Genomic DNA, 26,793 nt, shown 5'->3' with positions numbered 1-26,793 from the left:
TACGTCGCGCAAGCTTATGCATTATGTCGCTCTAAAAACGAATGAAGTGCCCTTAACCGACTGAGAAAAAAATAAACGTCATTCGAACCAATGTGCCAATGAGCTAACTCTGAACTGGCTTATGATTGTGGTTTCTTTGCTAGTGTGTTTGTTTTGTCCAAGATCCATTGAAATTAATTTTGTTCTAGGCCAAATTTTCAGCCTACACGTTGTAGTTACTAATCACTACAAGAATAGCCCATAAGTAGAGGGTAGTGTGAACCAACTTGATCTACTTCTACAGAAACTCTCAAACAAAGCTGCGAGATTAGTGCTGCATATGGCCAGGCAGACCATTTTCTACGGCTGGTAACTTGCTGAACTGACTTGGATGGCAAAATGTATACAAGAACGCCTATTGCCGTATGTGATAGTTCCATCCTATTTATGCCCTATGGCTACAATATAGGCGTTAAGTCACGTATGAAACAAGATGTGCCCTACATCTTGCCCATTGCTCATTCTCGCATCTAACATTGAATATACACCCCCCCCCCCAAAAAAAAAGAAAAAAAAGAAAAAAGCTTTCTTAATCTAACTTATACTCTTTACCTTGAGTTTCAGCCAAATTTTAAAAGACAATTTAATCAACAATCTAAATAAGTATGATTAATAAATTAAAAAATTTAGTCTAGTATTCCATATGTCATGTTTAAACCATCAATCATTCATTGGTAGTCTGATCTTATTATAACCGTATGCATCCTTGTATGAGTTCGCATATTTTTGTACGTGATCTTATCGGCTGTATTTATCATATCGCATTTGGATGCTTTTTATATGCTAGTTCCTATGCACAATGAGAATTTACCGCATACCTCTAATATTTGATATTGTTAACACTGATGACTTGAAAAGCAGGCCCCCGTCTTCTGAACATGATTACCCTGTGTGTTGGTTAATCTTTTTTGATAATGCTAAATGAATGAAATGATTAGATGAATGAAAGAAATAAGATATAGTTGACTGTTTTCTTCCGAGTCAAGTCTTTATTCCGATCTCTTCATCTCCATGTGATCTATATTTCTGCCATTTTGTTTCGATAATTATAATTAATTGTGATGAAATATAAATTTGTAATGATGTGTGTGTTTACTGTATTGTGAGTATAAATTATGGTTGTACGATTGTGTATATATTGAAAATTGTATTCATTTATATGTGTACATGTACATGAATGTACGTATGTATGTATGTATGTATGCAGATATTCCTATGTGTACACCCATATGCCAACAAGAAGAATTCCCTATATGGACAATAAATGAATCTGAATCTGAATCTGAATCTGATATCTCGGCATCAGTATGACTGGCGTTCATCACTGATGTTTAATTATGAATTGGAAATACTTTTCACATTTTAATTTCAAATACAGTATTTATGAAACGAATGAAACTCTGGTTTATCTTAATACTTTACATTTCCTCTTTGTCTCTTTCTTGCAGGATGCGTTTCTTACTGATGACGAATTAGAACATTATATCGGCAGTGAAAGGGGCTTGCTGGGTAAGTAGCTTTTTCTATACCTGCACATACACATACCAACAACACACTCGCATAAACTTGATATATATCATAGATTTAATACATCATAGACTTAATAGGTTACATGTTTAGTTTATAAAGACTATTAGGTTTCCTTGCAAGTCCAGATTTGTAACGAAACGAACAATTTTTATACTATACAAAATAGTAAGCCGAATAGATCATAAGTGTTATAGATCCTATAAGTGCGTATTAAATATACCATCCCACTGTTGTGACACAAGGCGACACAGAGCACAACGAATCTATACGCCCCCCCCCCCACACCCCCCGATCCTGATGAGGTCGTACCGAAAGCTTGAATAAAGGAGCAAGACTTTGAGAGTAACGTCCGTCTCACACCTCATTTCTTTCGCATATCAACATGAACCATAGACTGCGCGCACATGCAGCTCAGGCTTAATTTTTCGTAATATTTTTATAGAATATGCTTAACTTTATAGAATGCCGCACTGCAAAAATTCATCAAGGAGATTTGTGTAAATGATCTTAAAATTGTACCTGTTGAGTTACATTCTTTTATAGACAATAACTGACCCCAAAGAGGTTATATTTGTGGCGAAACGACAGAGAAGCAATAAAAACAAATGAAGACAAAGAAAGAGAGAGAAAAGCCAAAGAGCTCAAACTGCCACACGTTGTAAGATATGTCAGCATCCACCTATATTAGTCTCGATCCAGTATACTGTTGACGTTTTTCCACGTGTTGTGTTGCGCGAGTTGATGTTGTTTACGCGTCCAAGAGGTTTCGGTCTTCTTTCTCTTCTAGAGGATTATCCCTAGATAGGACACTTGGTCACAAGTGGTGATTATCCCTGTTGTTAAAACCTTAATCTTGTGTTCGAAACCACTGCGTTCTCCCAACTTATTCTAGATGATCTGTATTCCAACCAAATAGGCAAGGGATTTGGATAACCTTCCCAGTTGATCCAGTTTACTTTCCAATGGATATAAAATTTCTTAGCGGCGTTTCCCAAGAAAGAATTGCTGAAGTGATCCTCTTTGTTGTTAACGTTGAAGTGGAGAATGGGGTCGGGTGCTCTAGTTCAACAAACTGCTCAATTATCTTGTAATGGAGGGTGACAAAATGACACCGTCTGGTGTTGGCCAAACTCCATAAAGGATTCAGCTGAATAGAATCTTGCCAATGACCGTAATGAGACTTAGATATAGCGTGCTCTACCGTCATGGACAGTTTTCCGCAAATTTAATGGAGCACATCGGCGCAGCAGAGCGGGAAGGACTCGAAGATCCTTGGTGTCTTAGAATTCCATTCCTATAGGAAAGAGAGTGCTTACGGCAAAATAACTTTCGCTTTCAAAGAGCGGAAACCTCGTTGTGCAGTTTAAGAAAAAGTAAGGGAAACCGACTTTTTCTGAAAAATTAAAATTGCAATGCCGTAATGAATCTAATGATTTTATTGTATTTTGTTTAGTTTATACAAACCTGTATACATAGATTCATGTAAGCCTATCTTTATGAGTGATATAGTACTGTTGACAGGCCAATACCGCATATATTATGTAAAAAAAGACGTTTTATTATATGTTGTAATATAATATTAAGATACCTTGTTGGTTTAACGTACAGTGTTCCATACTGCACAGATTTCTATTAATTGAAAACGAAACGGAATCGGTGGCGATTTTTCAACAGATTTTCATATAGCAGAGCCCACGGAAGTCGGTGCGTCTTCAACTAGCGATGGACCCTACCATAACACTGATGGCACCGACAGAGTCTCGAGAAAGCCGAGGCAGGCTTCATCGGCCAAGAATTTACGTCAAATCGAATTCAAAGCTTTCGACGCCACCTATCAAATGGTCCTCCGCGGGGCCTCAGGGTTAATCAGGCAAGGTCTGGAGGCCGAGTTTCTGGGTCCGGACGGTCGGGTAGTGGACCGCAAAGCCATTGATGCTGAATGTTTCTATCACGGACAGCTGATTTCACCGGAACGATGGGGTGACCGGAATTCTACTGTGGCGATCAGCTTGTGCAGTGGTGTGGTGAGTTGTCCTATTACGGGTGAACCTTGGTTCAAGCAGTCGTTTAATCATGAATGACAGTCCCACAGAATTCATCTTACCACATACCAATAGGTTAACCTGTGTACTAATAATTTTAAAACGAAACTCTTTCCCACACGCTGTCTTCTTTTTCTCCTTCTCTTCATCTTACTTCTACTTTTTTACTTTCTGTTTCCTTGTCTGTCTTTCTCCCTTTCTTCTTATTTGTTCTTCATTTTCTTTTTTCTTTTCTTCATCGACTGATTGTTATTTTTTCCTGGCCTAGGCATCCAAAGGAGTAGTGCTGGCGCTAAAAAGACATGTCCTTGCTTACCATCCAAGCCTGTATACGGCAGAAAGAAATGTTGCTGCTTTCGAGTTGTATTCTAAGCACCCTTTCAAATATTAAGAAATACATAATGTAAAATATCAGCACATGTTAATACATCTGCACATCTTAATTTCCATTCATAAGAAATACTTCTAGGATTCTTGGAATTAATCCATTCATTTCACGTTCTCGTTGTTTAATTGGTACGCTGTTTGGAAACACATGACTTTAATGACAAAAGTGAAGGTAACCCCTTCCAAATGAGACCTTACAAAGTATCAATGTCGGTTTCATATAACTGTCTTACTGCTAGATATACACCTGAATAACATATCGATTTCTTGTGATTCTGGTTTTTAAATGCACGAGAGATGACCTTGATCTGTGACAATCATATTTCGTTTAAGTCAATTTTATTCCACCAGAATGAAAGTTATATGTCTAACTGTCATATCTAAACTTAATGATTTTGTTCGCATGGGCTCGTCTCTTTCTCAGACTGGAATAATAAGTACTCCAGAGTTTGACCTGGTGGTTCGGCCGCTGAAGAGAGATCACACCACTCGATACCACTCCGACCGCGGGCAGCCATGGCGAGACACTGGTCTCGTGAGGTCGGACACGGGTCAATTTCAGCCTCACATCATCATCAAGAGAGAGTCCCAAACAGACTTCGACTGGGAAGCCGGTAGGAGCTCGATCGTGGAGGACGACTTCGGCAGCAGTGATGAGACCGAGCCCGACGATCTCGACGTCGATGGTATCAATGTCGAGGTGGGCTTCGATGACGAGGAAGAACACTTCTGTGGGTTGGACACAAGTAAGTGTCTGACGAAAGGGCATACTCTTTCCATTTTTTCTCAATTTACAAGAGACTTAATCATTGTAAGGATAACATCAACGTTTGAGGTATAATGCGCTTTAGAGCTTTAGGTATTATTGTTATTTAGTACTTGAACATGACAACCTGATCAAGGGGGAAAAAAAGAACAAGGAGAATGCCCTTACGGTCAATGACAGTTTATACGGTCCACTGCCCAAGTCAGCAGCGTCCAGCCGTAATCTAATAAAATGGGATAGAAATCGTCATGGTCACGATTGACAGTCTATAACGGTCTCCGAATTGTGATGACGTCACATTCATCGTGCATTCTATAAATTTGGTGGGTGCGTCCATTCCTCTTTCTGATACAGAAGCACGTTGTTGTTGTTTTTTATAAGAAACAGTTAACCTACCTACGATTGACACGATATCATATGACGTGCAAGCAGGTTCCGAGATGTGGAAGATCGTTTTGGAGCCCTTCTGAAAACTATGTCTCGCCTTTAATCTGTTTTTTTTCTTGTATTATAATCTTATATTGTATTCAGTTCGTAATTATGTGTTATTATCATTGTAAGGTACTTTTGCAAGCAACTTTGTGGGTAACTTGTGTTATTCTTATGCAGGGCCCCTCTGTAAATCAGTTCTTTAACTGAAGAGCTATCATGTGAAAATAAGACGAAATTAATACAAATGAATAGATGAAAACAACGGAGTCATCTCTCTAACGAAAGACTAAAACTTTCTTTTGTCCCAACTCCCTGTCCATAGGTTTCTTCCACACCATCTTCAATCACACAATGCCACTTCAGTCCAGGCAGACGGACAATCCGACCAGGAAAAGGCGGGAAACCAACAAAGAGGCAAAGGCTATGGAACTACTCGTGGTCGCAGACAATCAGATGCGACTATACTATGGAACCGATGTCGTTCCTTATACCTTGACTCTCATTAATATCGTGAGTATACTTAGGCGATTTTGAGGAAGGACAATAACATGTGAAATGTTTCAGCAAACCAGAGGACAAATCAGGAACATCGATTGACATGGAATGGTTGTAACGATATATGAACGTTCTGAATATACTATAATATATCATCTATGCTTTGTTGTTGTTGTTGTTGTTGTTGTTGTTGTTGTTGTTGTTGTGGGGGATCTTATAGCAGTGCATTGGGTCTCGAAGTTGCATGTGTTCATAAATAGCTTTTCCTCTGACTGCAATGATTTTACTCTGATTAAACTCATTTAGCAAAGATGATGATAAATATGGACCATGATGTGATTCTGAGTTAAGCAAGTCGACAGCTTGCTGATAGACTGATAAAATTAGTTTCAAAAGGAAATGAAGATTCTTCATTTATGTTGTCTATGCATTATGTTTATCAGTTTACATTCATATGATTTATATGGATTGAAAGACTTTATGTGCTTTTCTTTTTTTCGCGACGATGGTAAATTGATCTTGTGTAAATAATTTATGAGTGTTTTGTGTCGTATTGATGTGTAGATTTACTTTTCTCCCGTTAAAGGCAGCGGGGAGGTTCCGTCATGACAGTTTGGGGCGAGTCATCCACTTTCACATCGTTAGACTCCTTGTTCTCACTTCCGATTCGGTAAGTTGATATTCAATTAACCCTTTGTATGATTTGAGTTTTGATTGGCACAGAAAACCCCATAGCATTATACACACTGTCCTAAGATTCTGCCACAGAAAGGATTAACAAGTGATTGATTTTCTTTTAAAAAAAGAAAAAATGTGATTTTAGTAATATTTTCAAAATAGCTTTTTCTTTTTAAAGTAAAGTCATCATCAAATAGTGAAAAAAAATCTTTTCAATGATGCATGACAAGAAATATATTAGTATGTCATTAAAATTATCACATGATTCTTAGCATCTTCCATATCAAATACCTCAAGTTGATAAAAATGGAGGTATCAAATTTTGCATTTAGCTTTTATAATTCAAACTTTTCTCTTGTCATCTCTATTTGTATTTCACTTTAAAAGAAGTAAGATATATTGTGTTGGCTAAGCAGTCTTCCTTCTTTTTAAAGTTTTCTAATCAAATGTTACTGCAGATATGCCTTTAGTGTCTCCTGTTTAATTGAGCTCATGTCAAAAGCACTTGCTTATGCTGATAAAAGAACGAAACGTTCGTGTTTAGGATTCTTTTTCTGACTCATTAGTTGATGTATGGATTAGACGGTCATGCGTACCATCTCTATGAGGCCATTCGAATTCTATTGGGCTCAACCGTTGGGCTCAATCATTGGGCTCAACAGCTCAATAAACCAGTTCATAATTAGCTTGTGTGCCCATTCGGACAAAATGACCCTTTTTTTCTCAGTTGCTTAGACACTTCACTCGTCAAATCGACAGGATGCAAGACTTTGCCCGATGTAACAATCACTATGAAGTTCATATTCAAACATAGAATGAACCTGCGTAGTGGGTGGCTAGAATCGCCGGTCAGTCTACACTTGGGGAAGCATCCATTTCCTTGTATTGCATTGGATGAAGTAGTAAATCTTTTCTATTAATGTTGCTAAATACTAGAATTGCAGTCAAGGGGCTGTGCTGGCAAGCTCCACTTATACCAATTACATAACTAATCATTCGTATCCCGGCTAAATACTGGTTAATGGTAAAGGTGGAGTAAAGATTAGGGTTAGGGTTAGCTTTAGGGTCAGGAGTTTGGGTTAGGGTTACGATTAGGTTCAGGATTAGGATTACTGCCACGGGGAGGGTCCGGGGTAATTGCCCAGGGGGTAATTGCCCTAAACCCGAAATCATTATATAATTGACGTCTATCGCAGTTAATTAAAAAGCCAACATGCATGACGTAATCTTGAATTACCTTAGTTTGCTCATGGAACGACGAGATGACTTTTATTTCTTCCTGTCCAGGTCGTGGCACCAGAGGGCGTAACTCTAGACGTGGTACTGGATGGTGAGATGACCCTGTCTAGTTTTTGCTGGTTTCAGTACTACACAAATAAACTGGACGATAGCCATAAAGATCACTGGGACAACGCGATCATGATTACAAGGTTTGTATAATTCACTATCTTTGCATCAAAATAATCCAAAACCAATCCTCACTTTATGACAAAAACGACTCCCCATCGGAGCCCAACCGTTTATGGAATGTCAATTTAATCCAGTTTATAATAGTAGTGCTTCAAAGTTTGTGACGATAAAGTCCAGAGTGTCTTAATACTTGCGTTTTGTGTGTGTTTCCCGATCGCGTGTGTGCATGTAACATTTGTGTTTTACTTTCGTGAACCCCCCCCCCCAAAAAAAAAACAAACAAACAAACAAACAAACAAACAAACATGTGATTTTGCTTGATGGGAATGTGTTTTAAAATATGTACGAAATATAGGCTTACTTACAATTATTCATAAGCCCAATGGTCCACTGCGCAGAACCAAAATGACTCTGGATTAATGTTTGATTTCATCTTTTTTTTTATACCACATGGTCCTGGTCACTATTTCGGATGACAATATTTCTCTAGAATATTATAACTTGTTGAAGCAACAGCCAATCACGAAGCAGGAGTCTTGCCGTTACCAATGACATTTGGCCAATCCAGCAAGAGGTGCTGTTATATCATTTTTTTATCGGACTCTGTTCTCTCACCTTCTCCCCGCCCCTCTTGCTCTATCCCTGCTCCCCCCCCCTCTCTCTCTCTCTTTCTCTATCTCCACAGATACGACATTGAATTAGAGCAGAATAAATACTTGCTTGGCATTGCCAATGTGAGAGGCACCTGTTCGCTGACACATCAGTGTTCTCTCAACGAGGATAACGGGTTATCCACCGGACTCATCATTGCTCATGAAATTGGCCACACGTGAGTTCTGTTTCAATTCAATTCAATTCAATTCAATTCATTTATTTTCATTCTTCTTCTTTTTTCTTTTTCAACAAAAGCATAACACAAGATAAATCAGGTTTTACATCATAAACAAAGAACATTTGCCTTTGCAATTAATAAATGGTATCAATAAACATAGGAGCGCATACTGGCAAAAAAAAATAATGCAAAGTCATGCTTCAGTTGAAAAAAAAAAGGAAGAAAGAATAGAGAGGTCCACTAAAAAGCAAAGCTTGTAGATTGTGAACCACTCATAAAACCTATGAATTACTTATTTACAAACACTTGTGACGAATATGATATACGACAGGACGGGACAAAACAGAAGAAACACAACAACATGACACAACTTGCCAGAATAGATGAAAAGTATGGAAGGAAAGAAAGAAAAAGAGAGAGAATGAGAGAATACCTACGCGCTGAACAATGGAAATGGAACAGGGGATGGTAGAGAATGTGCTTCATAGAGTTGGTGCTGCATGCAGCTGAGCAAGGATTGTAATGGCTACTTCTTTACATAATAATGAATTCAGTGATGATTTCTACCTTCTACTCATTACGTCATGAATATACGGACTGATGAAGGTTTACAAAATGTGAATTTTTGAAGAGTGCTGTTACCGAGAAACTTTTCGTTTATATATAGTTTCTTGTATAGTTATTTCTTTCTTTTCCCCTCATGTTAAAATTTGTCATGATTGCCACTATTTCTTTTGCATCTCTGATTGCTCTTTTGGTGTAATTGTACATAATCGGTAATACAAGGACAACTATCTATTACTTTTGTAGGAAATTGGATGTTGTTGTTCGTTTTTTTTAATGATGGGACTGCATACAACAGGTCCTGCTTTTTAGTCGTCCCCTCCAGGTCCAACAACTTTGTAACAGAATTTGTTATAAAACTTACAATATAACATTTGTATCTCAGTTCACATTTCCTTGTCTTTTATTACATTGTGGTAGGCCTACTGATCTCGTTGCATTATGTGTATTGAAATGTTTCATTGTAGCTATTTTGTTTGAAATGAAATGAACAATAAAAACTAACGTACGGAAAGAGCTCAAGAAGTTTCAGGGAGAATATTCCACCGGCAAGCAAGATAAAACCAAATATAGCGAAATTAAGATCTGGTTCAAATACTTTTTAGCATCACTACAGAGTCGTGTTTTCCTGTGTGTAGGAAGGAAATCCATGTTTTGATACATGAAACCACACTATTAAACTGATGAGCAGAACTTTCCATCTCATCGAAGCTAAGAGTTGGAATCCCTTTAAGCTATATGGTCGATAGTTGTTCTATTTTGTTTCACTCCGCGCCCTTGAACTATTTAAGTACAATATTTTGTTTTATAAGCCAGGGCCGGCGCACTGTTTTCAAAAGTGTGGGGGCCCACTTTCGGGTCCTCAGCTCATCTCTCCCCGTCCCCGCGTCCACTTCCGGGTTTCTTCAGCTGACAAGCAAAAAAAAAAAAAAAAAAAAAAAGGTCCTCAGCTCATCTTCGTCCACTTCCGGGTTTCTTCAGCTAACAAGCAAAAAAAAATAAAAATAAAAAAATGGTCCTCAGCTCATTCTCTCCCCTCCCATTTTAGTGCCATTTACGTATACTTTCCTTTGTATGGTGCACAAAAAGTGTGGGGCCCGAGCCCCCACGGCCCCCACGGCTGCGCCGCCCCCTGTAACCTACTCCTCCAAGAAAGAAAACTACAGAACGTCTGCTAGATTCATGTGGAGCAAGTTCAAGGCTGCATCAATATTGAGCTTCACATCCGTGCATGGCATGAATGGTCAGATTTGTGGATAAAGCAATTGGTGTATGATATAGGGAAAGTATACATTTTGTGTAAAGTGTATGCATGCTAATTTCGTTATCATAATCGCTTATGACATTTATGTGCTACAAAATACATGCAGTTTTCTGAATGTCAGAACTGAACTCAAATTATGCATGGTGTATGAGGCCTTGTGTGAATGGAATTCTGATAATTGCTTTTCTCTTCAGTTTAATTTCACCGTTGTAGTTTTGAGAAGCATGAGATAAGTTTAAAGTTAAGTGCACTATACACACAGAAAATGTGGTTACCAAAATGATGTAATAAGCATAAGTGGTAACAGAGACAAGTTTCCTGACATTCGCAGACTTGGGATGTTGCACGATAAAGACGTTGGCTGTCCGCTAGGTACAAACATCATGTCAGCAAACCGAATAGGTGGGACTGGGGGCTTCGTCTGGTCAGAGTGTAGCAAAGATCAGCTCGAGATTTTTCTCAAGTATGTATATCTACGAAGTTTTCATGTGACTAATTTCGTATTTTGATTTCTTTCTTCCTAGTACCTTAATTAACAATGTAACATTGGGTAAGCAGGGGATTTCATCAAGCCGTAGGGCTATGTTATTTTTTTTCACGGACAAATTTGCTCTTAGTTAGTCAGATGAATGGGTTTCAGCACCTTAATGCAGTTTGTCAGAAAAAAATTCTGACAAAACGCAGGATGAACTGCCCCCTGTGCAGTATATTTTCACCCGTGTGAAAGGTAGTAGAGCTATGATGGATATACCAGAACTTGCTTAATTTAGTGGGATAATAAGCTATTCGAAACGTCATATTTAATGTCTTTGTATCTTAATCTTGATTCAACATTTACAATCTTTCACAAAATAGTTACCACGAATGTTCGTCATGAGGTTGTTTCTCTCTGGCAAAGCCTTCTCGCCAAGTGTAATTATCATACTTTATAAATGGTGTTCTTGATTTTGGTAGGGAAAAAACACAATAACGAAATTGAATTATTAGCGTAGCAGTAACTTTGTGTCGCATAACATCATTTAAAAAAAATACATTTTCATCCTTATTGATTACAACCAAACAGTGAGCCGAGTATTGATTGCCTCGATGACATCCCGGAAGATCTTGTCATCATCGACGGCAATCCACTTCCGGGTCAAATTTACGACGCCGATCAGCAATGTATTACGTTCTCAACGTACTTCAGCGGTATGTGTACGGACGTGGCGCTTCTCATTTATGGCGTTCAAGCAAGTATTTCAAAATAAAGAATATTTATCCCTAATCTGGCACAAAACTAACGTATTTCAGGAGAAGTTCACTCGATTCGAAGTCGATGTAGCTAGTTTGAAGCAAACACTAAGAACATATTTGAGGTAAAAGTAATTTTTTACACGTTTATAATTGCACTGCCATAACATTGAAAGAAATCATTAAATAACAATTTATGTCCAATGTGATTGATATTGAATGAAAGCATACATATGCAACTTCAAATTGCTTCAAATTGCTGACGATTTCATCGTGCTCAGTTAAATATAAGGACATGGAAGACATTCATCCAGTTTGAATTATAAATGTTTACATTTTGATTTATCTTCAAAATAAACCAAAAAGCTTGAACATTGATAGGCTGAGGGTAATCGTGTTCTTTTCTGTTTGTTTTTATTTTGCTTTTAAGCATATTTCTTTCCAATTTGTTATAAACATATTACGGAGGATTTCATAGTATGTTGATGAATAATTATACCAAATCTTGTTTCTTTTTTTTCGCACCGATGTTGCTTGTAGAGGCATTATCCCGTATTTTTTCCTCAGTTACCATGGTTACATAAAATGTATGAGACAATGTATATGATTTATTTTCCTGCTATCTACTCAATCACTATGTGAAGGAACATGTTACAAAAAAATCATTGTTGCAAAATCTGCTGCTTTATTACGAGAAAATATTGTAGCCTATCACTGACTATTAATTCTGAGGTCATTAGTTCGAATCCCTTGGCAACGGCGGTTTTGCTCATTACTAGCCAATGGACCTATTCCTAATTAGCCAGTCACTCGGAGGATGCCTTTAAGGTCTTTGGTTCTGTGGTTGCTTGATTACAAGGCAATAAGTCCTTGCAAGGAGTTAAAGCAACTCAGTTCACTCCAGTTCAATTCCAAGTTCCCGGGGAGTGGCTCGACAAACCCCCCATAGTGTTACTTTGCTCCGTTTGATACAAAACAGGACAGATGTCCGCAGATGTACTGCCGCTTTCCAAACGGACTTTGCTCACGGACGGGTGTTGCTTCCGCTGACGGCACCAACTGTGGCGCGGGAAAGGTAGGATCCTATTATTATCGTGATTCAGAAGTAAAATATACACTACATTAATACTGAGTAAAAAGTAAGTTCAGGGGAGGGGTGTTTCAAGAAGTCGAACTTAATTAAATTGATTAACTACAAATTATAGTATGTCACTGGTTTCCTTGTTCAATTTCATTGGCCTAATAATCACCACCCACTTTCATTAATGTTTACAGAATACTTCCACTGTTATTTATTTTATCTTGCATAATCAATGGCTACATAAAAAGAAAATCTCTAAATCTCAATTTTCATTAGAAAGTCGAGCAACGTTGAAGACACACACAGCATACCATAATTTTTAGTCAATCTTAAATTTTAAGTTCGACTTAAATTCTTCATGAAACACCCCCAAGCCTCTTTAGGCAGCCTCGAGCAGCCTTTCAGCTCAGTGTAAACAGATAAAGTACAGAAAATGAGATCCGATCAAGTAAGAACCTATAGGGTTGGTTTCAGAGCCTTCTATAAAGTAAAAATTAAAGTAATAGTATATTTCCGACGTACAGCGTAGAACATGCACCCTGCATGTCGGAACACATTTGACATAATATTATCTCTTTCCATTTAGATTTATGTCATGTTCTGAGTTAGGATGGTTTATGGGTAGATTTTTGTCATTTCTAATTTTTCATTGTGCTGATTTCCGAAATAAGAGCTGAAATGAAGCTACATGAAAAAAAAAAATAATGCTTACCGTCATTGTATCGTCTTTGTATGACGTATATCGGGAAGTGGCCTCAGATTTATATGAAACCATCTTCAGTAGATGTTACAAATATAACACACTAAAATAATAGATATCTTTGTTAATATGTATCTATACAAGGGTGTAGAGATATAAGAGATATTTATAAAAACAGATGACGCACGTAAACTTAGCCCAATTTCTCAGTAAGCCTATTGGTTTCTTCTGTGATACCAGGAGCAACCCTGTTTTGTGGTCATTATCTCTATTTCTCTCCACACTTCCCCAGTGGTGCATCGAAGGGGCGTGTGTGGAGAAGCCAGCCATGGTAATAGACGGGGGCTGGTCGGCGTGGGATGGCTCATGGGGGGCTTGCTCCCGGACCTGCGGGGGAGGAGTTCGCCTCAGACACCGCTACTGCACGAACCCAATGTAAGCGCTTAGATTCAAGGATCTGTGATACGAGTCTCGATCACATTATGCAACTGAGTCATAGCGATTATAATAGTTGCATTTTATTTTCCTGTTGCCTTATGAATAGGCCTGATAGATATTATGTAATACTCATTGTTGTCAACGTTTGACATTTCAAAGCTTCGCAAGCATTTCAGAATGTATTATACCCATGTAATGTGCACTAGATGATTCGTAAGTGTTTTGTCATCTGGACATTTCGGAGGGAAACCTTCCAAATGCATGGTTTTCTACATAGTCGTGCGTACAATGGTCGTATAGGCAGGATTCGTAGATACAAGTGTGGAGGAAAGACAGCGATAACAAATTGCATTCGCAGCAATAATCTTATTTAAGAACTTAAAACGGTCTTATGGTTATGCTGCATGTTACAATAGATCAGCTTGCAAACATTGTTATCTCGTTAAGTACCAATATTAACATATTTTGAGACAAAACATTCCCCTAAGATGTAGATAGGACAATTGTATGTACAACTCATAATTATATATGATAAAAAGGAGAAAGAAAAAAAAAAGATAGAAGAGCATGTAAACTTGGCAGCCGTGTGACTGCCACATGATATAAAACGAGCCATATGTAGAAAATGTATGTGCTATACCCAATGGAATGAAATGCAATGGAATTCCACCTCATATTATGTTTATCATTATCATTCGTTTGTTTGTTTGCTTTTTAACCTAGACCACAAAATGGCGGCGCTGGTTGTGAAGGAGACAGCATTGTAGCAGAAATGTGTAACACGCAGGTACAGGGCACTCGATCTATTGTATGTCCCCCCCCCCCCCCCCAAAAAAAAAAAAAAAAAATTACAACGGGACCCTCCTCAATGATATCTTCAAAAATAGTGAATCAATCTAAATACAAATTCAGGATATGAAATTATAACTCATTGCCCATATCTTACAGAAAACCCCATTCGATTTGCTTCAGTGGTCCAAGAGAAATGAGTTTTGTAGAGGATGTCAGAAATCTCTTCCCTCCAAGTTCTGTCTATTGTATTCACACACAAGAGCATCAAAGTGCTTAACTTGGAAGAATCAGACTCATGACATGCTTTACAACAATCCACATTTCTCTGTGACCGCTCAACCAAATTGAATGGGGTTTTCTGCAAAATAGAGCTAGGATGTTATATTTTAAGACTGAGGTTGCATTTAGACAGTTTAATCATACTGGGTGTTATCAATGCGAAAATTTGATTGTAATTTTTTTGTGTGGACATACTTTATAGGATGCTAGAGAGGTTCCTTCTTTTACGTACCACTCTTTGCAAGATTCAATCTGATCTTTTCCTATCGGTGTAGGGACGAGTAAACGGTCAATCATTCTGTTTTCATCAAATATTCATATGAAATAACTATTTTTACAAAATTCAACTTTCTAAAGGACGAAAGCACAATTTACATACGGCGAAGTATAGCCACGGCTATGAAAAACCTCATATAGAACTAGTGACAGCAGTAGTGGTCGTTAAATTGTTTTAGTAGTAAAAGCAAAAGTAATAGAAATAGTAGTAGTAGTAGTAGTAGTAGTAGTAGTAGTAGTAGTAGTAGCAGCAGCAGCAGCAGCAGTAGTAGTACTAGTAGTAGTAGTAGTAGTAGTAGCAGTAGTAGTAGTAGTAGTAGTAGTAGTGGCAGTAGTAGTAGTAGCAGTAGTGGCAGTAGTAGTGGCAGTAGTAGTAGTAGTATAGAGAGTGGTCAGAAAAGAAGAGAGTATAGTCAAAATCCTATTAAGAGTAACAATAGTAACACCGAGAGTAACGATGGTTGTAGTGCTTATAGTGAACACTACCTGCAGGAGTAACATACGAGTAGTTAACAGCAGCGGTATGACTACTTTTAAGATTCGAGTAACAATGAACTTGATTGAAGAAAAGTAGACTTAGTAATAGTTGAGATGATCTCATGTTCTCACTACTAATATCGAACTATTCAGCATCATTTTCAAGGTCACCGTTATAATTTCTTTTGTGTGTGTTTGTGTTGTTGGGTTTTTATCACATGTTGCAGGAGTGCGAATCGACTCAGAGTGCCTTTAGAGACGAACAGTGCGGCATGACGAGTAGTGAGCCCTCTACCGGGGAGAACCTTGAATGGAAAGCTTACAACGAGAACTCGGAAGGTACGGATAAATCCACATCAAAGTTTGAATGGTCGCTCATTAAACAGGTGAAGTTGGAACGATAAACATCATTTAGGAATGGCTTCTTATCCTATATATTGTCTATGTACTTTTTTTTTTTCTCATGCCGATTAGCCTAGAAACAGTCGGGCTCATATACCATACAGTTTAGCCCGTTTGAAGTATATGATTTCTCATTTTCTTTTAACCCATCCATTGCGGGAGCTGATTGTACCAAACGTATATCTTAAAATATGTCTCGAAGCTAGGCAAGGAGTGATACTATTGATGTGTAAGATGAAAAGGAGCAACATCGTAAATTGAAATAGTGCAGATCTTTGCCTATTTGTTTGTTTATTTCAGATATTGTTATTGTTATTTACTATTAACAACTATGCACTGTGTTGCCTGTGGACATTTAAACTGTCAATGGAATTTCCCCTCGCATATTACTCCAACTACCAAACAACAACAAACACAAAATGAAACACCGACAGGTGATCAGCTGTGCGAGATGTGGTGTCAGGCGGAAGTCGTTGCCGACGTCGATCAAAGTCTACGCATTGTCGAACGCCGGGGGGACAAGTTCGTTGACGGTACGCGGTGCTCCGTTGACTTCGGCGAGACGAGGGTGTGCGTGCAGGGCACCTGCAGGGCGTTCGGTTGTGACGGCTACCAGTACTCGGGCGTGGCACTCGATCCGTGCGGTGTGTGTGGGGGAGACTCGTCTACGTGCCGCTTGGTGTCCGCCTCCCTCCACATCAATCTGGCTGACCAACGTATGCTATCAAATTCAAACTTTTGGTCTATATATATATATATATATATATATATATATATATATATATATATATTACAATAGGGAGGAAAGGCAACTTGATTAATTTGTCTGGCGTTTGTATAGAAAGAGAGAATCTATAGGTTGAAATGACAACAAAAAACAAAACATGTTGACCGAAATTTTCATTGAGTTGCACAGCACAAGTGAAGGCAACAATGTCGTGTTAAAGGTTGTATACAACATAACGCATTATATTCTCAATTATACCTTAAAGACTAGCAAAATGACGCTGAATAGACTCAAATACAGACTTGTACCAGCCGATCGCATTTTCGCGACATGATGACGAGAAGAAAAAAAAAACCCACACAAGGATGTATCCAGTAGAGGCCAAAGAAACAAAACCAACGAACGTAGTTTTGAGTCTTTAGTTGATGGCTAAATGCGTTAGCTGTAGTGATATTCTCATATTTCGTGTAACCGAAATTTACAAATTACGACATTCGAGCATCATGTCTATCCGTGTTGAGTGTTTATTTTCCCTATTTAACAATCTATTATTCTTTGTATTCATTGTTCTCTCATTTATTTTGTGTTAAAACTTTTCTCTTTTTCTTGACTCCCAGAATTTTCTCCGTTTCTAACGATCCCAGCTGGTGTAACGTCGATCACGGTTGCCAACTCGAACAACGCCACCTTTATGTGTAAGTACTCCCCCGCCCTCTATCTATCTATCTATCTATCTATCTATCGCACTCCACGTCATAATACTGCGTGTGAGTACTGATATCACATCGGAAAACTGTGTTCATGCTAGCGAAAAAGTGAAACATCTGATGAATAATATAGTCAGAAGAAGTACACACCCGCATCCAAAGACTATGAAGCATTCATTGAAACTTGACATTGTGTTTATCCACATCATATATAATTATAATTATACATTATATATTTACATATTTACATATTTACATATATATACATAATAAGTTCACATAATGCCCAGTTTACATAATCTGCTGTATTATGTATGACTCCCTCCTTGCCCATCTCACACGTAGGGGTGACTATCAACGGTCAGCTGGTGGTAGGAGGTGAGAGTCAGACCCGGTCATTGGACGGAGAGTACCGGGATCAGAATACCACTGTCTACTATACCACGTCAGCTGGACTAGAGAAGATAGAGTAAGTCATCACAAGAATAGAAAGAAAAGAAGCAAGAAGACAATCTCACTGTTGTCTTTAGCGCTATGCTAAAACGCTGCTCACTACTTCCTTTCGGTGATTTGGCTCAGTCGGTAGCACGTCTGCATCCAGATCCAAAAGACTCGGGTTCGATTCATGAGTCTAACTGAGCGATGTTGTGTGTAATCATGCCGTCCCCTCTACTATAAGAGGCAAAACTCTCGGATGTCCTTCGGATAGGACATAAAATAGAGGTCTCGCGCGTGAGAGAGTCACAACTCATGCATGTGAAAAAAAAAAAACCACCCCGCTTCATTCATTCATCGCAAAGAGCAGGGTGTGTAACCCGGTGAAGTGGTCCCACCTCACACCTAACTGGACCCCATGGAAGACCAGCTAGTGCAGCTGTATTATGGGCTATCCAGCCATCTTCTTCTCAGATGGTAAAATGAAATAAACAAACATAGATCGAAAATGATGTGTGTTTTGATTAAATTGATTACGCAGAATGCTTCGACCCATTATGAATAAATGGTGTAAGTTACTGACACGACTTTATTTAAATCAATAATTCTTGCACCGAGTTGTTCTTAATTGGAACTGATTGACAAATTGCCGTTCATCGACATAGATAAACACCGATTATTCAGTGTTTTAGTAGTAACCGTGATAAACATCATGGGCATAAATATTCAAATTGGATTCAAACCATCACAGGCTTTCGGGCGGAAGCGCGATATAGTATGGTGGATATGAGACCTGTCTAGCAATTAGGAGGTTGTTGGTTCGAGTCCAACCTGAGTATGTATGTCCATGATTTTCAACATGTCTTTTATTCAAGCACGGAATAATCGCTGTTTTATACGTCGATGAAGGGCTGGAATGGTGCAATATTACAATAGAGCTCCAGAAAGGAGCGTACAGCATCTTTGTGAATTATTATAGACAAAGAAAAGAATTGCAATGGTCTTAGATGCAAGTTTTGACGGATATTCATTTGTCAATCTACTAGGTCAGTTTTGAATGCTTGTTTCTCATTTCGTTTCATTTGACTGATAGAGTAAGAGGACCCACTGAGTATGATATCGAATTCAAGGTGTTCGCACAAGGTACTGGCAGCGTCTTCTCCAGTATTCACTACGAGTACTACGTGCAGGTCGACGCCAAGCTCACGTCGTCCACCCCGACACCGACCCCGACCGAGACAGACCTCTACATCTGGGCCAAGTCTGAGGGAGAATGCAGCGTGACGTGTGGTACCGGTTAGTGATACTTGTGATTTTAAATCCGATATGGTTCAGTTTCTTCTTGATATGATATGATTTAGATTTTATTTAATTTAAAGTGACGGGACATGATATGATGTGAGAAATGAAGAGAAGAAATTGTCAGGTATTTCAGGTTAAGCACTATCGAGGTGTTTTTCTTTGATGTTATTAAACTTGTCCCCTATCCAAGTGGGCACGCTGTATACGATGTGTCATTTACTTAAGGATTGAAGTTGATATTTCATGAATCTCTTTTCCTAGGATGGAAGATTCAAATGTGTACATTCGTGCCGCCGGCATCATACTACTCACTAACGGAGCATATTCATTTTTGCCCTATCATTATCACTCAATCATTTACTAGATTTTTGTTTCTGACAACAGTACTCATGATGACGGCATGCATGATACAGAACTGCACAACAACAAATATCCAGTGATTCACATGCCATGTCGTTTATCATTGTATACAATGACAGAAGAAACTGTTATTGGAATTGGGCAGAAGCCTTCTTTGGGTGATTTTGGATGAGATAAGCTCTTTGAAATCACTGTCTTCCTCCTCAAACAGGAACTCGAATGGAAGTGGTGCGATGCGTAGACGTGATCAGCGTCCTGTTCGTTGACGACAGCCTATGTGATTTGGCGAGTCGACCAGTTCCTCTTGTGGAGAGCTGTGAACTAGATAATTGTCCACCAAGGTAAAGAACGACAACAACGATAGTGAATATGATAGTAACGGCGATATTTATAATCTATGTAATAATACGAATAGAAATCAACAATGACTAATTTTTCTTCATACTTTTCGTGACGCCCAATATCTTACATTCCTTGTTTAATAACTTACAAGATATAATAATAATTATTAGTACTCACTTTACCCATTATGTGTCTGTTGTTTTGAATTCAGTTCCATTGTTCAGTTACATTGTTACTTTGTTCCTCTTCAAGGAACAATTTCACGATGTCATAGAAATATCAAGCAAAAGGATGACTAGCAGAGTAGTATTTTAACAATAAGTACCTTTTGAGGCAAAAATGCTAGCTCCCTAATGACATTTTGTAGGTGAACGTGAGATCTTGCATTCGGGTTTTCTATTTCATGGAGTTGCCTGAGCAATCGTGAGCCTCATACTGAAAACATCAAAATCTCAAATGGAGTACACGCTATTTTGCTTCACAGGTGGTTTTTAGCCGACTTGAATAGTACGTGCAGCGCCACCTGCGGCGAAGGAGTGCGAACGCGTGTTGTCGTGTGCCTGCAGTTCGGTATCGACGGGGTTCGGGTGGTCAGCGATGTTTTCTGCAATGACGACGATAAGCCGAGTGCTGCCGAACCATGTACAGGCCTACCGGATTGCCCCGGAACATGGGTGCTCAGTGCATGGTCTCCTGTAAGAGTGCAATGTCAACCCTTTATTCCATAAAGTATACATTCTTGAAACGGAGGAGGAAAGAGATTAAGAGTAAATGAGACAAGAAATAGCATCAGAAAGAAAAAAGAATGTTTTAAAGAGAACTGGAATAGCGACACAGAAAAAAAGGAAAGACAAAGAGGAGGGGAAGGGAAAGTTAGGCAGAGCAATTACAAAATTAAAAAGGAGTGGAATGAAGAAGAAGTTGCAATGTGTTTATTGCTCACTCAAGAAGATTTTTAGTAAAAACTTATAGCAGACTAGTAGTAAAGATAAGATTGGTAAGATTCATGATAACTTTATTGCAAAGAGGACAGGTTATGAGAAGATGAGAAAGAAGACTATAATCTTGATAGTTACCATGAATCATGTTTTCTTATCGTTATTTCTAAGTAAGGATATAATTGAATAAGATCCTTTAACCTTAATTCTCACATATATCATTTTTCTGCCTCTTTCCTCTTTCATTCCCTTCCTCTCCCTCTTTCCTTCTCTCTCTGTCTCTTTACATCTATCTATCTATCTATCTATCTATCTATCTATCTATATATATATGTATATATATATCCATTTATCTATGTATCTATCCATCTATCCATCTATCTATCTATCTATTTATTTATGTATCTATCCATCTATCCATCCAGCTACCTATATATCTATATGTCTATTTATCTATCTATCTATCTATCTATCTATCTATCTATCTATCTATCTATCTATCTATCTATCTATCTATCTATTTATCTATCTATCATTCATATTCTCGTGTTGTTGTCCATCTGTCTGCCTCTGTATCACCCTCACGGCAGTGTAAGCCCTGCATGAATCGCACCCGCCTGGTTCTATGTCGCACGGGGGAAGATTTCCTCACGGAGCTGGACGACTCCCAGTGCCCCGAACCCAAGCCCGCCACGTGGGAGGAGTGCGAATGCGTTGCCACGACAACAGCCGTCACACGTACGGGTCCGACGACCACGACCCTCACTGGCGGGGATGCCCCGTCATCTGAAGCGAACCCTACTCTTGCTCCAGGTACAACTACCTTACTTAAAAACATAGTACACTTTACATTACTGTAGAAAGGTTTGTATTGGATGATTATCTTTGCGTTGAAATATTCATTTAACTGAGCAATAACCATGCCTATTCAGTCACATATATGCTCTTTCACGTCATTCACATGTCATCACGAAGTGATTTTTTAATTTGTACCGTGCAGAAATAATAATAATAATAATAATAATAATATGAAATATTTATTTAGCGCTTAATACAACACGTTTCGAAGCGCTTTACAATGCTAAACAACCAAACAGACAAACATACAAATCAGCTTAGAATAACAAATATACAAATGCATACAGGGCCTACATAATCATTAATTCTGCTCTAAAAATAAATTAGTTTTAAGTTTCTTTTTGAAGATGTCAACGGAGGTGGAGGTCTGAATGTGAGTAGGGAGAGTGTTCCAAAGAAGGAGGGCACAAACGGAAAAAGAAATAATAAATGAAATTAAATAAACAGTCAGAAAATGGATGAAACAAGTTAGATATTATACTATATATTTCATATTGTTCATTTATTCAAATCAATTCAATTCATTTATTTTCTTTCCCTTTTTTTCCAACAAAACATAACACAGAATGAATCAGGTGATAAGCATAAACAATCGAGTTTGCAAAGGATAATGATACGATGATTTACGACTGGTAGTCTTTCATAATTGAAAGAGCCAGGCAATATTTGGTTGTTAACATAACCGAGTTACTTCTTTTGGACTATTAATGATAGTTCCAATGCTGTCGAAATATTAGAAATCATAAAATGTCATGATAATGTGCAGAGCATAAGCATGACACATTAGTGTAAACAACAACAAACAAATTTGGTATTCATACACCATGTACACTGGCAGAAAGAATGAGACAAGCACGTGGAATAAAGGAGCGTAACGAAGAACTTTGCTTGATATTAAACAAATCTCGTTCAATTTTTACCACTATCTGACCCACGTACCCACACTCTACCACTGTGTACTCTGTATATCTGATGCAGATGGCAACTTCCTAACGACGGAGGCAGAAGGTACTATTGACAGAGTCGGTTCTACAGGGGGCGCTCTAACCAGCATTGTCATTGTGGCACCGCTTGGTCACGTGATTTCTGTCACTTTCAAAGTCGTCAAGGTCATTTGTCCCTTGGGTAAGTGCTCGTCAGCAATGAGCAATTTAAGTTAAAATTTGTCGGATATTGATACCCTAGCTGATTGTCTTTATAAAAGAAAACAACTTATTTTAAAGATGATACAAATTCTTTTTTTTTTATGCAGCAAGCACACATAACTACAGCAAGAGCAGAAACACTATGGGAGGCATGCAAATGCGATCCATTTGACAACTGATGAGAAATCAGTGGAGTGAAACTAGAAAATAATAACTTAGTATACAAATAAAAAGAACACAATGTCCAGATATTGACGATCAATGTGCTTGACAATGCGCTCTATTTCGACATAAGAACACAGTGGGTCCTACTTGATTAAAAAGAGAAGTTATCAACTTGACATTATGAATGAACCTCTATAGAAAGTAACTTACAGACTTTGAATCATATTTATTGCTTACTGATGATAAATACGGGAAGAGCAGCTCTACAGGGCAATTATGTTAGAAATGAAATTACTTCATCTTTTAGGTTAAAGATAATATAAAGTTTTGGTACCTCAAAAGTTTCCCTGAGTTTCCTTGTCTTAGTTTGTGTTTCAGGTTAAAGTACCTTTCATATAACTACTGTGAGACTTACTCGCCCCAAAGTGCTCTCATGTCTTAGTAATCATGCAATAATGGTTTCGTACAATACGTGTATATTGATTCTCGCGGTACCGCGTCGAGTCAAACTAACGGCTCGTTCGAATTTTTCAGAGCCCGCTCTGCTCTGGTACGAAACCATTATTGCATGATTATTAAGACATGAGAGCACTTTGGGGCGAGTAAGTCTCACAGTGTTAGTTATATTAAAGATACTTTAACCTGAAACGCAAACTAAGACAAGGAAAATCAGGGAAACTTTTGAGGTACCAAAATTTTATATTATCTTTAGTGGAATACTTCTGAATAATTCGATTTCCTATAGTGTAATCGCAAAGTCAAGAGGAAGTCACGTTAATTATTTGACAACAAAGTCTTTGCTGATGCCGGATACCATACTTAGAGCAAGATTTAGATTGATTCAAAAACAGGTCTACCAATCCATTGATTTTGGATGTTACATGGCTGCGTTCTCTTTTCGCAGGTGATTCATTTCGTGTTAAAGATGGCGAGAACGTGTACAGCGCCTGTAGCTTCTTTACCAACTTCAACTGGACCTCATCGAGTAACATTGTCCAGTTTGACCTGTTGACCAACGGCGAGGACAGGGGCTACTCGCTGTCCTACCAATTCATCCAGTCCGTGGTGCCTTATTCCAGTTAGTAGTAGGCCTATGATAGTAATATTAATCATGATAACAATGGAAGTAATTGTTAGTTTTATGAGTACTATATGATACTAATACTATAGATTTCTAGGTCAATTTCATACTTGTATCATTCCAAATCATGAATGTGCATTCAAATTAACACAGCGCATCCACGCGAAAATATTCGGGCATTCAATTTCAGAATCCGAGCGATTAGTTTCTTTTATGGCAGCTCTATTTCGTTTCAAATTTCAAATCAAATTCATGCATGAACCTTATTTCCAAATGCGAGCACTGCATTACGTACTTCTGCAGCATTCAAATTCATGCGATAATCCGGGTGAGCTTGTTTGACAATGTTTGGGGTCAGATTCAATTTCACTTTCAGGTGATCAGTTTCGTACTTCGTGCAATCAATTTCATGAAGAAAATGGAATAGATTTTGGAAAGAGGGGTAATAGGGTGAGGATGGGGGGGGGGGGGGGGAGGAGAAAGGGGCAAAATTTTCTTTTAAAACAAGCACACAGGTACGCACAACCCAGAAAGGCTTGCATATAATTAAGATTGTTTAAAGGTTCCATGTTGTTCTGTGCTCATGAATTCTTGGTTTTTCATTTCAAGAAAATTTACATTGTAAGGTCCAATCAGCAGTGCTTCCAAACAACATAGTTTGTAGTAGTAGCAGCGGAAGGGGTAGTAGTAGTTGTAGTAGGAGGAGGAGGAGGAGAAGAAGTAGGAGCAGTAGAAGTTTCCTTTTTTATTTCTTTTATGCTTTTTCTATATTATAATTATCATGATTGTCATCATCATGATTCCAGTACTATTGTCAGCAATTCAAGTGTTATAATTTTTATGATTAGATTTTAACATACTTGTATTAGTAGATTTAAAGAAGAAATATTTCAAACTTTCTTTTTTTCCACCAGGTTGTGACCAACTACACCTGCAATCATCAGGGGTGGTGACAAGCCCAAACTACCCGTCATATTACCCTCCCAACCATGAGTGTGTGTTCTATATCATCGCCCCACCACAGAACAGGATAAACTTGTATTTTGATGAATTCGATTTACACGTGGATGATGCAATATCGTGTTCGACCGTACGAGACCATGTGCAGGTGGGTGCTAATCATTTCCCTCTCATATTAGTTTAATTATCTTTTTCTTCATTTCTTTTGTTCATAATTCTCTAACAAGTCATGCAGTTGCTAACATACACAAACGAACATAGAAACGAACTGAGTATATGTATAAAATATATTCATTTATCTATATATACCATGTATACCATGTCCAGTTGAACAATAGCCAGGGTGAGTACTAGAACATTGATTTTCTGATCTTGATTTGATTTCATGCGAATTGAATTCATTTCAACTTTGTCAATGTTCATGAAAACAAAAAGCAAACAAAAATTTATTTACAATGATTATTACAGTATATGGTACAATTGTATTTTTTTTTTCGTGACGTAAAAGATAGAACGGTTAATTAAGCATCAAAATGTAATACAAATTTTTGATAAGAACAAAAATGGGGAAGCGCCTATTAAAAGCACAACCTGTAGTAGGCCCGATGAATATGAAAAGTTTGTAGGCAGACAACATCCAGTTTCAAGGTAAATGCAGTAAATTAGACTGTCTTGTTGGATAACTATATATGAATAAAACTGTTTTTAGCAAAAATTTTTGATAATGTTATTAGAAGGTGATTGCAACTAAATTTGTGTATGAGTTTCCCCATTGAATTGGAAATCACATAAGTTTTGAATTTTCCGCATTTCATGGTCATGATTTTGGTAACTTCAAATTCTTCAGACTCTGAGTTTTCCAGTAATGTGTCAGTTTGCCAAACTTTCTTTCATTGAAGACAGGTTTATGAATAAATAATCATCAATAGTAAACATTTTTTCTTTGTGATATCCGACCAAGGTCAAGGATATGGATCAACGATACTACAGCAGCATATACTGCGGGCAGCATGCTCCCTTCGGCTATGTGTCATTTGGAAACCGGTTACGGATATCCTTCTTCAGTGACTCGGTTTATTCCTCGCTCGGTTTCTCAGCCACGTACACCTTTGTTGATTGAACCTGGCTCTCTTAATAATGGACAGCTCAGCCGATGTTGTCTGCCAAAGTGATGTGCATGTGTTATCGCTGGCTCCAAACTGGAATCATCTGGATCCATCGCGAGTGAACATTTAATTCATGCACACGGCAAACACTGCACGAAATCTGATACACCTTGCATAGTGATATTTATGTCATTTTGTAATCCATGAAATATTTTATCTATCGACACTATTTTGATGGCTATAAGCGCGTTTCCTATAATTACCTTTGGAATGTGAAAGAGTTTTACACATGCTACAGACACACTTTTCTATGCATGTCAGATGGAGACTCTTACCTTGTATCAAAACTGCTGACAAAGGAATATAATTATGCATGTTATAAGTGAGATTTGATACCTTTAGATACCGTTTACGGTAGGGACGAACTAAGGTTAAAGACTTAAGTTTGAATCAAACCGCCCGCAAGTGGAGAACAATGCAATCAACATTGCCATAGATACAGCCCCTTATCAATAAGCACTCATCTTCAACTTGCTATTTATTCGATGGATGA

General features: G+C 38.1%; 1 protein-coding gene across 1 annotated transcript; it reads left to right on the top strand.

The window, feature by feature from the left end:
• Positions 1 to 378: 378 nt before the first annotated feature.
• On the top strand, positions 379 to 26,254 carry LOC139727186 (A disintegrin and metalloproteinase with thrombospondin motifs 1-like). The gene is made up of 26 exons (XM_071638146.1): positions 379 to 402; positions 1,488 to 1,548; positions 3,244 to 3,593; positions 4,423 to 4,583; positions 4,647 to 4,744; positions 5,519 to 5,706; positions 6,278 to 6,361; positions 7,657 to 7,799; positions 8,465 to 8,608; positions 10,771 to 10,906; positions 11,507 to 11,668; positions 12,649 to 12,744; positions 13,743 to 13,885; positions 14,612 to 14,675; positions 15,940 to 16,051; positions 16,549 to 16,830; positions 17,459 to 17,536; positions 17,894 to 18,017; positions 19,077 to 19,279; positions 19,857 to 19,986; positions 20,472 to 20,682; positions 21,516 to 21,738; positions 22,762 to 22,908; positions 23,998 to 24,171; positions 25,089 to 25,282; positions 26,096 to 26,254. Exons 1-26 carry the CDS (start codon positions 379 to 381, stop codon positions 26,252 to 26,254), a joined length of 3,891 nt encoding a protein of 1,296 aa, XP_071494247.1.
• Positions 26,255 to 26,793: the final 539 nt, after the last annotated feature.

The sequence above is a fragment of the Diadema antillarum genome, unplaced genomic scaffold, assembly GCF_040938485.1.
Source record: "Diadema antillarum isolate AM-2024a unplaced genomic scaffold, OU_Dant_1.0 seq00000122_RagTag, whole genome shotgun sequence".
NCBI lineage: Eukaryota > Metazoa > Echinodermata > Echinoidea > Diadematoida > Diadematidae > Diadema > Diadema antillarum.
This window is presented reverse-complemented; position numbering and strand designations above follow the sequence as displayed.